This window comes from Oryctolagus cuniculus, chromosome 1, assembly GCF_051225735.1.
Source record: "Oryctolagus cuniculus isolate XC-2025 breed Fujian yellow rabbit chromosome 1, ASM5122573v1, whole genome shotgun sequence".
Classification (NCBI taxonomy): domain Eukaryota; kingdom Metazoa; phylum Chordata; class Mammalia; order Lagomorpha; family Leporidae; genus Oryctolagus; species Oryctolagus cuniculus.
This window is the reverse complement of record NC_142867.1, coordinates 69214841-69230381: the sequence shown is the minus strand read 5'-3', so window position 1 is coordinate 69230381 and position 15541 is coordinate 69214841. Positions and strand designations below refer to the sequence as shown.

The 15541-nt window shown below is 43.3% G+C and overlaps 1 protein-coding gene across 14 annotated transcripts in view; it reads left to right on the top strand.

The window, feature by feature from the left end:
- Positions 1-15541, top strand: part of ALG8 (ALG8 alpha-1,3-glucosyltransferase) — a 32682-nt gene that overhangs the window by 8485 nt on the left and 8656 nt on the right. For 6 of the 14 annotated variants that reach the window (XR_016233074.1, XM_089331561.1, XM_008263431.5 and 3 more), the window contains 5 exons: positions 7055-7248; positions 8884-8993; positions 10546-10613; positions 14377-14503; positions 14771-14874. Coding sequence is in view for 13 of the 14 variants with exons in the window: in XM_008263431.5 (XP_008261653.1) it covers positions 7055-7248; positions 8884-8993; positions 10546-10613; positions 14377-14503; positions 14771-14874 (603 nt within the window). In the remaining variant the exon portion in view is untranslated. Of the gene's footprint in view, positions 1-1583; positions 1723-7054; positions 7249-8883; positions 8994-10545; positions 10614-14376; positions 14504-14770; positions 14875-15541 lie in introns of those variants that run through there. The other 8 variants (XM_089331589.1, XM_070075924.2, XM_089331611.1 and 5 more) reach the window with 6 other exon arrangements.

Genomic DNA, 15541 nt, shown 5'->3' with positions numbered 1-15541 from the left:
TTTATTTGAAAGGCAGAGTTAGAGCAGGAGAGAGATCTTTCATTTGCTGGTTCACACCCTGTCGCTCCCCCTCTTCGTGGAGGAGCAACACAGGACCCTGCGCTGTTCTTTCGTCTGCTCGGCCCTCCCCGGGTTTGCTGCTGGTTCTTCCCGGGTTGGCTACTGACCCTTCCACCTCCATGGAAGGGCAGTTCCCCCTAGCCACATTCCCCACTTCCGCAGGGGAGCGGCACACCGTCGGCCGGCTCGTCTCGGGGGCTGCACAGGTGTTCCTTCAGCTAGATGTTCCCCTTAGATGTTCCTGGTGCATGCCGTCTCTCTCCTCCTTTATAGTCCTCCGCCAATCCCAACTCGGCTGCCCACACGCCGAGTACGCTGCTCTCCAATCAGGAGCAAGTCCTACAGTTTATTAGTTGAACTGGAGGCAGCTGTGCAGAAGCTGTTTACTTCTCTCCCAGCGCCATATTGTGGGAGAGCAGATGCATAGAATAAGTCTTAATTCGAGTAACTTAGTCTAGTCCGGATTGCTCCCCACAACACCCCAAATGGCCACAATGGCCAGGGCTGAGCCAGGCTGAAGTCAAGAGCCAAGAGCTCCTTCAGGGTCTCCCACATGGGTGGCATGGGCCCCAGCACTTGAACCATCTTTGCTGCTTTCCCAGGCACATTAGCAGAGAGCTGGATTCGAAGTGGAGCCGCCGGAACTCGAATTAGCACCCTTATGGGATGTTGGCATTGCAGGCAGCAGCTTTAACCAGCTGAGCCGCAGTGCTGGCCCTAGAATTTATCTATCCATCTATCTTTCTTTCTCTCTCTCTCTCTTTCTTTTTCTCTTTCTCTCTTTCTCTCTCTCTCTTTCTCTCTCTTCCTCCCTCCCTCCCTTCCTCCCTCCCCTTCTTCCTTCCTTCCTTCTTTCTTTCTCTCTGTCTTTTTTTTTTTTTTTAAGATTATTTATTTATTTGAAAGGCAGAGTTACAGAGGCAGAGGTCTTCCTTCCACTGGTTCACTCCCTAAATGTCTGCAATGGCCGGAGCTGAACCTATCTGAAGCTAGGAGCCAGGAGCTTCTTCCTGGTCTCCCATTTGGGTACAGGGTCCCAAGCATTTGGGCCATCCTCTGCTGCTTTCCCAGGCCATAGCAGAGAGCTTTATCGGAAGAGGAACAGTTGGGACGCGAATTGTTGCCCATATGCAATGCCAACATTGCAGGCGGCAGCTTTACCTGCTGGCCACAATGCCAGCCTCAGAATTAATCATTTCTAAATGCTGTGTTTTCCTAATGGTTTATGATTTGATGAGAAAAGCATTAATCAAATGTGATGTGTACGTATCAGGTAATATACATTCTTTTGTTATTATTTGTAAAAAACATGTCTGTATTTTTATTGCTGGTGTGTTTTACTAAATTGCATGTGATACTTCATGAAAAACAGACATCACCTCAGACAGGTCTTGATCAAAAGTATCATTGCTGGGGCTGATGCTGTTGTGTTGCCGGTAAAGCCACCACCTGCAGTGCTGGAATCCCATATGGGTGCCAGTTCAAGTCCCGGCTGCTCTACTTTCGATCCAGCTCTCTGCTGTGGCCTGGAAAAGCAGAAGAAGATAGCCCAAGTCCTTAGGCCCCTGCACCCACTTGGGAGATCTGGAAGAAGCTCCTGGCTCCTGGCTTCGGATGGGCTCAGCTCTGGCCATTGCGGCCAATTGAGGAGTGAACCAGCGGGTAAAATACCTCTCTCTCTCTCTCTCTCTCTCTCTCTCTCTCTTTCTCGCGCGCGCGCGCTCTCTCTCTCCCTATCCCTCTCATTCTTCCACTCCTCTCTCTCTAACTCTTTCAAATAAATAAATAAATATTTTTTTAAAAAGTATAACTGCTGTCAGGAAGATTTTTTTAATGATTTATTTTATTTATTTCAAAGAGTTAGAGATCCATTTTCTTTTTTTTTTTTTTTTTTTTTTTTTTTTTGACAGGCAGAGTGGACAGTGAGAGAGAGAGACAGAGAGAAAGGTCTTCCTTTGCCGTTGGTTCACCCTCCAATGGCCGCCGCGGCCGGCGCGCTGCGGCCGGCGCACCGCGCTGATCCGATGGCAGGAGCCAGGATCCAGGTGCTTTTCCTGGTCTCCCATGGGGTGCAGGGCCCAAGCACCTGGGCCATCCTCCACTGCACTCCCTGGCCACAGCAGAGGGCTGGCCTGGAAGAGGGGCAACCGGGACAGAATCCGGCGCCCCGACCGGGACTAGAACCCGGTGTGCCGGCGCCGCTAGGCGGAGGATTAGCCTAGTGAGCCGCGGCGCCGGCGAGATCCATTTTCTATCTGCTGGTTCACTCCTCAGATGGCTGTAACAGGGCTGGGCCTGGCCAAAGCCAAGAGCCTCAAACTCCATCCTGGTCTCTCACATGAGTAGCAGGGACCCAAGCACATGGGTCATCTTCCTTTGCTTTCCCAGGCACATTAGCAGGGAGCTGCATCTGAAGTGGAGAAGCTGGGACTTCAACCTGCATTCATGTGGGATGCTGGCATCGCAGGCATCCGCTTAACCCTCTGCACCACATTGCCAGCCCCAGGAAGATGGTTTTTAAGGCAAGTTTCATGTGAATTTGTTGTTGATTGGCTCAATAAGAATAGTCCTTTGTACTGAGAAGGCTCAAGAACAGTCTTAGGGGCCAGTGCTGTGGTACAGCAAATTAAGCCGTGGCTTATGGTGCTGGCATTCCATACGGGCACCAGTTTGAGTCCCAGATGTTCCACTTCTGATCCAGCCCCCTGCTAATGTGCCTAGGAAAGCCATGGAAGATGGTCCAAGTCCCTGAGCCCCAGCACTCATTGGGAGACCAAGAAGAAGCTTCTGGCTGTTGGCATTGGCCTCGCACAGCCCTAGCCATTGAGGCCATTTGTGGGGCGAACCAGCAGATGGAAGATCTCTCTCTGTCTCCCCTTCTCTCTGTAACTCTACCTTTCAAATAAATAAATCTTTAAAAAAAAAAAAACAGTTATCAGGTGACAAGTTCATTCTCACATAACACTAGAAATATTTCATTTGGATGCAGATATTTCAGTTCACATATGTGGATACCAATTAGTGTGGCCCAGTGGTTAAGAATGTGGACTGTGGCTTCAGACTGCCTGAATTGACCTTCAGCTCTGCTGCCTTTTTTTTTTTTTTGGGGGGGGGGGGGACAAGCATAGTGGACAGTGAGAGAGAGAGAAAGGTCTTCCTTTTGCTGTTGGTTCACCGTCCAATGGCTGGCGTGCTGCAGCCGGCGCACCACACTGATCCAAAGCTAGGAGCCAGGTGCTTCTCCTGGTCTTCCATGCAGGTTCAGGGCCCAAGGACTTGGGCCATCCTCCACTGCACTCCCGGGTCATAGCAGAGAGCTGGCCTGGAAGAGGGGCAACCGGGACTAGAACCCAGTGTGCTGGCACCACAGGCAGAGGATTAGCCTATTGAGCCTAATGAGCCAGCTCTGCTGCTTAATGACCATGCTTGGTGACCATGGGCAAGCTTGTTGGCCTCTCAGTGCCTCAGTGTGCCCAACTATGAAATGATAATAAGCAGTTATTAAAATTGAAGTGGTTATGGTTATAACATTCATGAAGCACTTATGCTTGAAACAAAAATGCTCAGTATACATGAAGAGTCATTAAGAATTGTTACCAGTATTGTGCTGTAGCAGGTTCAGCTGCCACTTGCAATGCTGACATCCCGTACTGGAGGGCCAGTTTGAGTCCCACCTGCTCTGCTTCCAATCCACCTTTCTGCTAATACACCTGGAAAGGCAGCAGATGATGGCATAAGGACTTGAGCCCTTCCCACCCATGTGGGAGACCAGGGTGGTGTTCCTGGCTCCTGGCTTCACCCTGGCCAATATAGCCATTTGGGAGTGAACCAGTAGATGGAAGATAAATATTGATCAATCGCTGTCTCTCTCTCTTTCTTTCTTTCTTTCCACCCTTCTTCCCTCCCCCCTTCTCTCTATGTTGCTCTACCTTTTAAATAAATAAATAAACCTAAAAAAAATCCCTCAGCCTATAAATGAACAGACCTTTCTTTTTCTAGCCATTTCCCCTTTCCACCTGACTGTTCCTGCTTAGTCTCTCTCCTTTGTAAACATTATTCATCTGTACAGCTTTAAAAAGCTGGTAAAAGAAAGACAAATCCTTGAGGTTAAAGGGTCTTCTGGTCCTAATTTGGGAACTATTTGTGGGTAATAAGGTTGATATTCAAAGCCTTTCTAACTAATGTGAGATATTGAGGGTAGCAAAAGAAAAAAAGTGTGCTTTTTTTTTTTTTTTTGAGAAAATAACATCTCTCAGGCAGTATTGCAGTTCTTTTAATGCTTCCCATTTGCCAGTTTAAAAGTGTATATCAGTTTAAAAAGTAGGAAAACTTTTGGGCATCTAGTCACATAAATAGCCCTCTAAGAGTAGGATGACCTCTGATATTTGACGTTATATCTGGAAACTGGATATTAAGTCCAAATTTATGTTTAATTTCTTAAAATTGTATGTGCAATAATTTCTGAGCTCTTTTAAATTCCATACCAAGAAATCATTTTTGTGTATTTTCTAGCTAATTTGTCCTTATTTATAAAATATAAAGGTATTCCTCTAGTATTATGTATTAACAGTAGAAATTTTAAAAGATGAGGTAAAAAATGGAATTTCTGATTTTTTTTCTCACAGTTAAGGGCTCATGTTATTTATACCTCACATTGGAGATTTGGGGTCAAAGGACTTTTTCATGAAGCAGAACAGGAATGGGAAATCTTTTTTCTGCTAAGGGCTATTTGGCTCTTTAGAACATCATTCACAGGCCATACAAAATTATCAACTTAAAAATTAGCCTGCTATAGATTTATTGAATTTCGAGTCCTGCCTGCAGTTGCCCTGGCAGGGCCAAGCCAAATAATTTCCTAGGCCTCTGTGGCCCGTGGGCCAGATGTTCCCCACCCCTGAAATAGAACTGAATGAGTAGGTTTATAGCCTGAAAGCCGGGGCCAGAGCCTCCGGGTAAGGCTTCTGCATTTTATACCTGTAGGGGGAGTAAATAGGCTGCTGCTTCCCAGGACTTAAGTTCTTTGTCAGTCATCCTTGTCATTAAGGGCTGATAATTCAATTATCTGGGTCTCTGTCAAAAAAGTGGTATTCCCTGTTGGCACCCAGTTGGTTACTGTGAACCCATAGTGCCCTTCCAGCAAGAGAGGAGTTTTGCATTGGAAAGGGCAACAGGTGCAGAGTAGGGTGATGGCAATAGTTGTCTCAGCTCTTCTAGGTGCAAGACTTAGATTAGTTTTAGGAAGTTCCCACAATGATGGTAATGCTTTTTAAAATTATAGCAACAAATAATATTTATATGTGTATATATATAATTTTACAAATGTGTATAAATTGTAATACAGTAACCGATGAGGTAGGTACTACCATCCATGTTGTGTAGGTGAGAAAGAGGAGACTAAAAAACTAGCAAAATAGAATATGCTGGAGTTTGTGTCTTTTTCATAATGGTTATCAGGCACATACGAATGCTCAAGATAAAGTATAACCCAGGGTAGTTTCCACTGTCCAAGATCTCCTAGCCCAGTGAAACAAAAAGAATTAACATTTGTTTAGCATTTTGTTATTTATAAATATTTTCCATACGTATTATCTCATTTATCCTTTACAGTACCTCATTTTAGAAGTAGAAAAATTGAGTCTCTGAGATACAACTTGAACCCAAGCTAGTGAATCATTTGTTATGCCAAAGCTCCCTTTTTGTTTTGTTTTGTTTAAACATATATTTATTTATTTATTTGAAAGTCAGAGTTACACAGAGAGAGAGAGGTCTTCCATGTGATGGTTCACTCCCCAACTGGCTGCAATGGCCGGAGCTTCGCAAATCCAAAGCCAGGAGCCAGGAGCTTCTTCCGGATCTCCCACATGGGTGCAGGGGCCCAAGGACTGGGGCCATTATCCACTGCTTTCCCAAGTCATAGCAGAGAGCTGGATCTGAAGTGGAGCAGCCAGGTCTCGAACCGGTGCCCATATGGGATGCCGGCGCTTCAGGCCAGGGTGTTAACCCACTGTACCACAGCGCCGGCCCCCTCAGAGATCCCTTTTTTACTTGGATGAATAACCGAGTCATATCCAAGTATATCATTTGAAGATTTCAGATTAATTTTCTTTGAAGTGTACTTGACTCTACTTAAGGACACTGAAGATTATATTCACTAACTTAGAAGACAGGTTTTAGTGTTCTGTTCATTCTTAAACGGGAATTGCTCTATTAACATGGGGTACATTTTATTTTATTTTTTTTACAGATACAGTGCCTTTTTTTCCTCTTTTTATTTACTTACTTTATTCAAAAGAAAGACAGAGAGATCTTCCATCTGTTGATTCACTCTCCAGATGCCTATAATAGCTAGGGTTGGGCCAGACCAAAGCCAAGAACCCAGAGCTCAATCTCGTCTCCCACATAGATAGCAGAGACTCAAGAATTTGAGCTAATATCACTGCCTTCCAGGGTGTGCATTAGGAAGCTATGTGGAAAGTGAGGGAACCACTTAACCCAGACATTGCTATATGGAATTAGGTGTTTAAACCAGGACATATTTTATTTAATTATTATTTTGTTTTTTGATTTTATTGAAAGGCAGAGTTAGAGAAAGGAAGAGACAGAGAATGAGATTCTTCTATCTGCTGGTTCACTCCCTAAACGGCCACAATGGCCAGGACTGGGCCAGACAGGAGCCAGGAGCTTCTTCCAGGTCTCCCATGTTGGTGCAAGGGCTTAAGCATTTGGGCCATCTTCTGGTGTTTTGCCAGGTACATTAGCAGGGAGGCAGATTAGAAGTGGAGCAGCTGGGCATGAACCAGCACCCATGTGGGATGCCAGTGTTGCAGACAGTGGCTTTCCCACTATGCCACAATGCCAGCCCCATCATATTTTAAACAGTTTAATTTCATTGTGCTTTTTTATAAAGACTAGAGAATGAGAATTTTACATCTTTACACTTTCTTTGTGTATTCCGTTTCTGAGGATGTGTTTTTGTCTTTGATTTTTATCACAGGCTACTTCGGAGTGGACCTTGGATTACCCCCCTTTTTTTGCATGGTTTGAGTATGCCCTGTCACATGTGGCCAAATATTTTGATCCAGAGATGCTGAAGGTCCACAATCTGAATTATTCCAGCTCAAGGACTTTACTTTTCCAGAGATTTTCTGTCATCTTTACAGATGCACTCTTTGTGTATGCTGTCTATGAGTAAGTCTGGACAATGTCATTTGTATATTGAAGGTATTGAAGAAATATTACAGTATTAAATAGTATTAACTTATTCCTGATTTGGGGAAACAAAGTTCATATAATAGCAAAGGATAAAATAGTGAAAACTCAGGTTGTACTTTCCAGTGCATGAGTAATTAGTAAGCAATCTAGCTGAATCTTATAGAAGCAGTTGGGGTAAAGTGGGTTCACAAGGCAGAAGTAGAAGATTATGAATGTTGTAAAAATTACGTCCACAAGTGGAGTTTCAGGGCTGGTTCTCCCACCCCGTATAGCTTCATGTGCTTTTTTCTGTTTTTAAAAGATTTTTTATCTATCTACTTATCTATCTGAAAGGCAGAGTGAGAGGGATCTTCCATCCTCTGGTTCACTCCCAGAATGCCAGCAACAGCCAAGGCTGGGCCATGCCAAATCCAGGAAAAAGGACCTTCATCAGGGACTCTCACATGACTGGCAGTGGACCAAGTACTCGGGCCATCATTTGCTGCCTTCCCAGGCATATTAGAAGGGAACTGTATTAGAAGCAAAGGAGCTGGGACTGGGATGCAAGCATCCCAAGCAATGGCTTAACACACTGCACAATAGTGCTAGCCCCTGATTTGCTTTTCTTTCCTTCTTTGCAACAATCTCCCAGAGGCTTCTGTGGCCTACACTGTTCTTTGGATACATGCACATAAACATAATACATGCATGCTCATATGCACGTATGCATGTGCTAACCACCAAAGCCTGCCTTTGTGGAGCTTGCATTGTAGGAAACTTACTGAGTGCTTCGCAAACATAGGATGTTATGCACAGTGATGTCAAAGGGCCAGGTTTTCAGTTAGTGTTGGTTTTCATTCTGTCATAATAGTTCAGCCTGCTGATGTGATTGTGACAGAGCAGTACTGGTGTCCCTTCAGTGACCCTTGTCATAAATGGATAGCTTCCAATTGTGAAGCCCTCTGCGCTGAACTCTTTCCCCAGTTAGGGAAGAATTCCTTGGGAATGTTTTAACCCCCGCTCATTCTCCTTGAGTAACTCCTGCTTGACTCCTGAACTTCCAGTCTATGACCTGGCAGGAGTTGGAAGGCACGATGGTTTGCAGGGCACTCCTTGTAACTCATTTTGAATTCAAGCTCCCAGAGAAAGTGTGTGCAAGCAGAAAGGAAACAGGATTAGAATTAATTTCCATCAGCAAAGTAGGGGAACAATTAGGTAAGATTGTTAAACTGTGTGCCAGTTCCCAGAACCAGGCACTCTGCACAGACTGTTAACTTATCCCACATTCTTAGTTACGCTTTACGGTGGTGACTGTTTCTATTTGTAAGGAAACCAAGGCTCTGTGGGGAGAGAGGGGCACTCTGTAATGACCTCTGTTACTTGTTTCAGATTTGCTTTTAGAATTTGCCAGTATTCAAACTTCTTCTAAAGTGAAGACTGTTTCTCATCGGCATAGCTGAAAAAGAGTTGTGAAACTGGCCCTAGATGCTTGTTTCTGCGGTCACCTTAGAAGTGATAAAGATTGGCATGGGCGATTTGTCAGGAAATGTCTTGTGGGATAGCCTGTAGAAGTACTATGAGGCTCTGATGCAGACTGATGTTGTTTCTGTTTCTCCTGATGTTTTATTGTAGGTGCTGTAAATGCATTGAAGGAAGGAAATCAGGTAAAGAGCTTTTAGAGAAGCCGAAGTTCATTCTATCCGTGTTGCTTCTGTGGAACTTCGGGTTGTTAATTGTGGACCGTATCCTTGATTCTGTGTACTTTTCCTTACTTATTCTGACATATACTAATATAGGATTAATGGTGATTGTGTGCTGCATTTTTAAAAATTTGTTTGAAAGGCAGAGAGACAGGGAGGGAAGAGACAGATCTTTCATCCACTGTTTCACTCCCAAATGCCTGCAACAGCCAGGGCTATGCCAAGTTGAAGCCAGAAGCACAGAACTCAATCCGGGTCTCCCAAGTGGATGGCAAAAACCCAAGTTGAGCAGCGTACTCCCCCTAGGATGCACATTAGCAGGAAACTGGGGTTGGCAGCAGAACTGGGACTCTAACCTGGGCAATCTGATATGGCATGTGGGTGTCCCAAGCATTAGGATTAAAAAAAAAAAAAAAGGTTTATTCATCTATTTGAAAGGCAGAATTACAGAGAGAGATGGAGAGATGGAGAAATCTTCCATCCACTGGTTTACTCCCCAAATGACCACAATGGCTGGGTTGGGCCATTTGCTGCCTTCCTAGACACATTAATAGGGAGCTGGGTCAGAAGCAGAGCAGCTAGAACTTGAACCAGTGCTCATATGGGATGACAGTATCACAGACAGTGGCTTAATCCACTGTGCCACAATACTGGCCTCACAAGTACCATACTAACCACTGTCAAAAAAAAAAAAAAAAAAAAAAAAAAAAATTCCTGCCCTGTGAGCTGCTTTTGAAAATAGAGGAAAATACCCAGACTTTGGTTTCAGTCTGGCCTGGACTCAGTTATCTTGTATTGTAGCTTTAGGACCATGAGCATATTAGTGTCTCTGAGCCTTCATTAACTTATGTCTAAAGTATCTCTAAAGATGAAATTCTAACTCCCTTACAAGTTCGTTTGTGAGGCTTAATGAAAAAGATTTGGGTGCTGCATACTATTGGCGTTCAGTGGCTGTTGAAACCCTTTCTTATTCTTTGTTCTAAAAAAACAAAAACTTCTTGCCCCTTTGCTGCTAGGTCTTCAAGATAAGAAAAAACTGAGGAGGTTTCAGTTTTTCTCCTTAGACATACATTGTAATTAAAGAGTTTGTCCCTGATTTGACTCTTTTTAAAAAACATATTGATGGGGGCCGGCGCTGTGGCGCAGCGGGTTAACGCCCTGGTCTGAAGCGCCAGCATCCCATAGGGGCACCAGTTTGAGACCCGGCTGCTCCACTTCTGATCCAGCTCTCTGCTGTGGCCTGGGAAGGCAGTACAAGATGGCCCAAGTCCTTGGGCCACTGTACCCGTGCAGGAGACTGAGAAGATCCTCCTGGCTTCGAATGGGCGCAGCTCCAGCTGTTACCACCAATTTTGGAGTGAACCATCAGATGGAAGACCTCTCTCTCTGCCTCTCCTCTCTCTGTGTAACTCTTGACTTTCAAATAAATAAATAAATCTTTAAAAAAATACTAATGAAAAGTACAAGCCAGTAATAATATTTTTGTCTTTAATTTACGTATTCAGAAAGCATTTTGTAACAGCTGCCGTCATTCAGCTGGCACAGTTGATTATGATTTGGTATCCTCTGTTGTCTTTCCTTGACATGAGTCCAGATATTCATTTCCAGTACAATGGTTTTTTATTTGGATTAATGCTACTCTCCATTGCACGGTTATTTCAGGTAAATGTAAAATTGTCAAGGTCTGTTCCCCTTCAGTTTGGTTTTTAGCCTGTAAAGGCAGCAGTGGTGGGTGAATTTATTTAACCAACTAGTTTGCATTGCCAAGTGCTATGGATATTTTGGAGGGGTTATTTCTCACAAATTTCATCTTTCTTGAAAGTCATTTTCATCAAAAATTTCAAAAATAGTTTTCTCTAAAAACTTAGTAGAGTGGGCCGGCGCTGCGGCTCACTAGGCTAATCCTCAATCCTCCACCTTGCAGCGCCAGCACACCAGGTTCTAGTCCCGGTCCGGTCGGGGCGCCGGATTCTCTCCCGGTTGCCCCTCTTCCAGGCCAGCTCTCTGCTGTGGCCAGGGAGTGCAGTGGAGGATGGCCCAAGTCCTTGGGCCCTGCTCCCCATGGGAGACCAGGATAAGTACCTGGCTCCTGCCATTGGATCAGCTCGGTGCGCCAGCCGCAGCACGCCAGCCGCGCCGGCCGTTGGAGGGTGAACCAATGGCAAAGGAAGACCTTTCTGTCTCTCTCTCTCACTGTCCACTCTGCCTGTCAAAAAAAATAAAATTAAAAAATTAAAAAAAAAAAACAAAACTTAGTAGAGTGTGGCAGTCCTGAAGTAAACTTGAATTTGTGTTTGGTTGGGATCATTTACATAAGAATGAAATCTCCAGCAGTTTTCACAATATGATAACTTAAATGATGGTACTTTACCCCCAGAAGAATGTGGAATAATGTAATGAGAAGTGTGCAGTTAAGAACCAGAAGAGCTGGCTTGAAATCTTGACTAATGTTGATGAGCTGTGTGGCTCACACAGAGGTTGCTCAGCTGCATCAGCTGCATCGGGTTGGGTCCAGATCATGTAATATACTATTGAGTAAACCTCACAACCAGTCTGGGAAGTTGTTGTAATTATTATCCACGTTCAGGTTTCTGAACCACTCCTCTGTACACTGAAACACAGTCTCTGGGACTGGGGTTTAGGAATTTGCAAAAATTTGTTGCTACATTGTCAGGCTTGAACCATTTACTGGGGCTGGCATTGTGGTGCTGCCTTTGATGCTGGCATCCTATATAGGCGCCAGTTCAAGTCCTGCCTGCTCCACTTCCAATCCAGCTCCCTGCTAATGTGCCTGGGAAAGCAGCAGAGGATGGCCCAAGTGCTTGGGCCTCTGCACCCATGTAGGAGACCTGGAAGAAGCTCCTGGCCTCTGGCTTCGGCATAGCCCAGACCCAGCTGTTGCAGTCATTGGGGAGTAAACCAGCAGATGGAAGATACTTCTCTGTCTCCCCTTTTCTCTCTCACATACATTTTTTTCAAATAAAAAAAAATTTTAAAAAGAAAAAACTTTTACCTAAAACAAGTATTTTAAGCCTCTTAGCCTCAGTTTTCTCCTCAACAAAATGAAATTTATCCCTACATCATTATGTTTTAATCTGAAAGAGACCTCCCACCCACTGGTTCATTCCCAGATGCCCACATCGGTCAGGGGTGGAGTCAAAGTCAGGAGCTGGGAACTCAATCCAGGTCTCCCACATGGGTGGCAGGAATCCAGTTACTTGAGCCATCACTGCTGCCTCCCAGCATCAGCAGGAAGCTGGAATTGGGAGTGAGTCAAGTAGCAAACCCAGGCTTCCAATGTAGGATATGAGCATCCTAACTAGCAGTTAAATTGCTAGGCCAAATTCCCACACCTACTCCCTATATTCTTACTGTAAAATGTGGCCACTGCCACAGAGGACTTTAGAAAAATCAGATTAGATATCTATTTAAAGTTCTCTGTCAGGGGCTGGTGCTGTGGTTTAGTAGGCTAACCTCTGCCTGCAGCGCTGTCATCCCATACGGGCACTGGTTCACCTCCCAGCTGCTCCTCTTCCTTACTTGTCAAAATAAAGATTCTCATGTAAGGCTATTAAAAAAAAAGTTCTCTGTCAACCAACCATCAATATCTGGGTGAACTTTCTTTAAACCATAAAAAAATCTACATTGTGCTTAGGACATACTTCATGTTCAGTGAATGATTATTGAACAAATGAACTAAAATTTTACTATGGAATCAGCTAGACTTTATCTGGGTCTTAAATATGTTTTAAGATTGGCAAAGAGATCTGGAAGCGTCCTTTTGTTTTTCTTTATTGTTCTGGACTATACCTAAGAAAACAGTGAGAGAAGGAACTTGACCTTTCATGATCTCTGGCACTTACCTTTGCCAAATACCATTATTTCATTTGATCCTTCTTAAAATCCTGTGAGATAGGTACGATTCATTTAGTTGTAGTCAACTCATACTTTGTGTTGTTTTTAAAAATCAAAATACTTTATTTAGGTAATTTATTTATTTTTTTTTAAAGATTGATTTATTTATTTGAAAGTCAGAGTTACACAGAGAAAGGAGAGGCAGAGAGAGAGAGAGGTCTTCCATCCGCTGGTTCACTCCCTAATTGACCACAGTGGCTGGAGCTATGCCCATCCAGAGCCAGGAGCCTCTTCCAGGTCTCCCACACGGGTGTAGGGGCCCAAGGACAAGGGCCATCCTCCACTGCTTTCCCAGGCCATGTTAGAGAGCTGGATCGGAAGTGGAGCAGCCAGGTCTCAAACCAGCACCCACATGGGATACTGGCACTTCAGGCCAGGGTGTTAACCCACTGCGCCACAACGCCAGACCCATAGGTAATTTACTAGGATCAGGTGCTCTACTAGAACCTTCCTCCAATAATACTATGTAAGTTACCTGATCTGTTGTGGTTAAATGGGTTTTTTGTTTTTGTAGTATAACATCATATTTATGCATTCATACCCATTTCTAGCTTCTCTAAAGAAACCAACTAACAGTTATAAAATTATAAGGGTGGGGGCCGGCACTGTGGCTCACTTGGTTGGTCCTTCTCCTGCGGCGCCGGCATCCCATATGGGTGCCGGGTTCTAGTCCCGGTTACTCCTCTTCCAGTCCAGCTCTCTGCTGTGGCCCGGGAGGGCAGTGGAGGATGGCCCAAGTGCTTGGGCCACTGCACCTGCATGAGGCCATTTGGGGAGTGAACCAACGGAAGGAGGACCTCTCTCTTCTCTCTCTCTCTCACTGTCTATAACGCTACATGTCAAAAAAAAAAAAAACAAAACAAAACTATAAGGGTGAGGATAATTACATCTTCTGGACTCCAGCTCTTGTGGGAGAATTTGTAGCAGTTGGTACTGCATTTGTAGTATATTGATACAGTGTATCATATGCTATATCTCAGCATCAGAGTTAGTACTTAACAAACATTTGCTGAAATAATAATTTATTAGTATTAGACTTAGTATAAAAGCTAGTTGCAGTCACTTACCTCTGTTTTCCTTATATTGCCTATAGAACATTTACCTTTAAAACTTTTTATTGTAGAAAATTTATGGAAGTAAATGGTACAGTGATCTATACTTAAAGACATACACATATACATAAAATTATTTTTAAACATATCCTAGATACCATATTTTGTTTGCTTTCAGTATATCTATCTTTAAAAAACAGGAATTTTTAAAGGATAATTAGTTGTAAAACAGTACAGAGTTCCTGTATACCCTTCACCCATTTTCCCCTAATGTGATACTACCTTACACACAAGCCTGGTACCTCCAGGAAGATTAAGAAACCAATGCTGGTACATTTGAATTTCAACAGTTTTTCCACTGATGTCCTTTTTCTCTTCCAAAATCCAACCCAGGAGACTACATTATTGCATTTCATTTGCTCTGGATTTTTAAAATCATGTTTCCCTTTTAAATCTAGAAAAGGCATGTGGAAGGAGCATTTCTCTTTGCTGTTCTCCTACATTTCAAACACATCTACCTCTATGTAGCACCAGCGTACGGGGTGTATCTGCTACGATCCTACTGTTTCACTGCAGTTAAACCAGGCAAGTTTTAGTGCTAATAGCAGCATCTTCTTTGTTTTCCTTCTTCCTGAACTATTGACTTGGACTTGCTTGATAAGAGGGTTTTGTGAAATACAACAGATATCGCTCAGTTGCTAACCGTATCAATCCTTTCCTCATTCTGGCTTTGCTCTGCTCCTGCCACGTCATAAAGATTGGTGTTCAATCAAGGAATTCTTCTAGTTTTAGCATAGGCTTAGGGTGTAGCTTTCCCTGCTTCTGGCTAATGACAGTGTTCCTTTTCTGTAGATGGATCTGTCCGATGGAACAGTTTCAGCTTTGTCCGTGTTACTTCCTTGGGACTGGTTGTTTTCCTAGTGACTGCTCTTTCATTGGGTCCTTTCCTAGCCTTGGTAAGTCCTTTTTAAAAATAAATAAATAAATAAAGTAATGCATGATTTTTGTTATAGTTTAGAAAAAATGAAACCGGAAATGTATGAAATAAGTAAAAGTCCACTTTTTCTTACTACTCCTAGTCAGTATGATTTATCAAAGGTTGAGTCATATTCTGTCAGATGTTTTTCTGCATGTTCACATATGTATATGTTTATGCTTATATGTTATATACAGAATTGATTCTCATTATTTAGATCCTGATTTGCGAATTCACTTACTAGAATTTATCTGTGACAATCAAAATCAGTATTTTTGAAGTTTTTTAAGGACAGCATACATTCAAAAGTGCTTAGAATGTAACAGATGTTCAAGTGTTTTTCTTCTTGTTTCCCACTGTGAAATCAATGAATTGATTTTAATTGCCACCAAAAAGGAAAAGTGCTGTTTTCCCTGCAACCCTCCTTGCTCTAGTAGACTTGAATATTTTGTAGTCCTGGGCTCTGTTTTGCACTTTGTAAATTCTTTCATTATTGTACTGATGTCATAATAGTGTAGACTGGTATTTGAAGTGTTTTTATGTATCTTGTCCCACTGGACTTTTGGAAAGCTTACATAAAAAGCAATTCTATGAACCACTGAAGACATACAACCAATTCCTTAAAGGAACAAAAAAACTCAGACCTC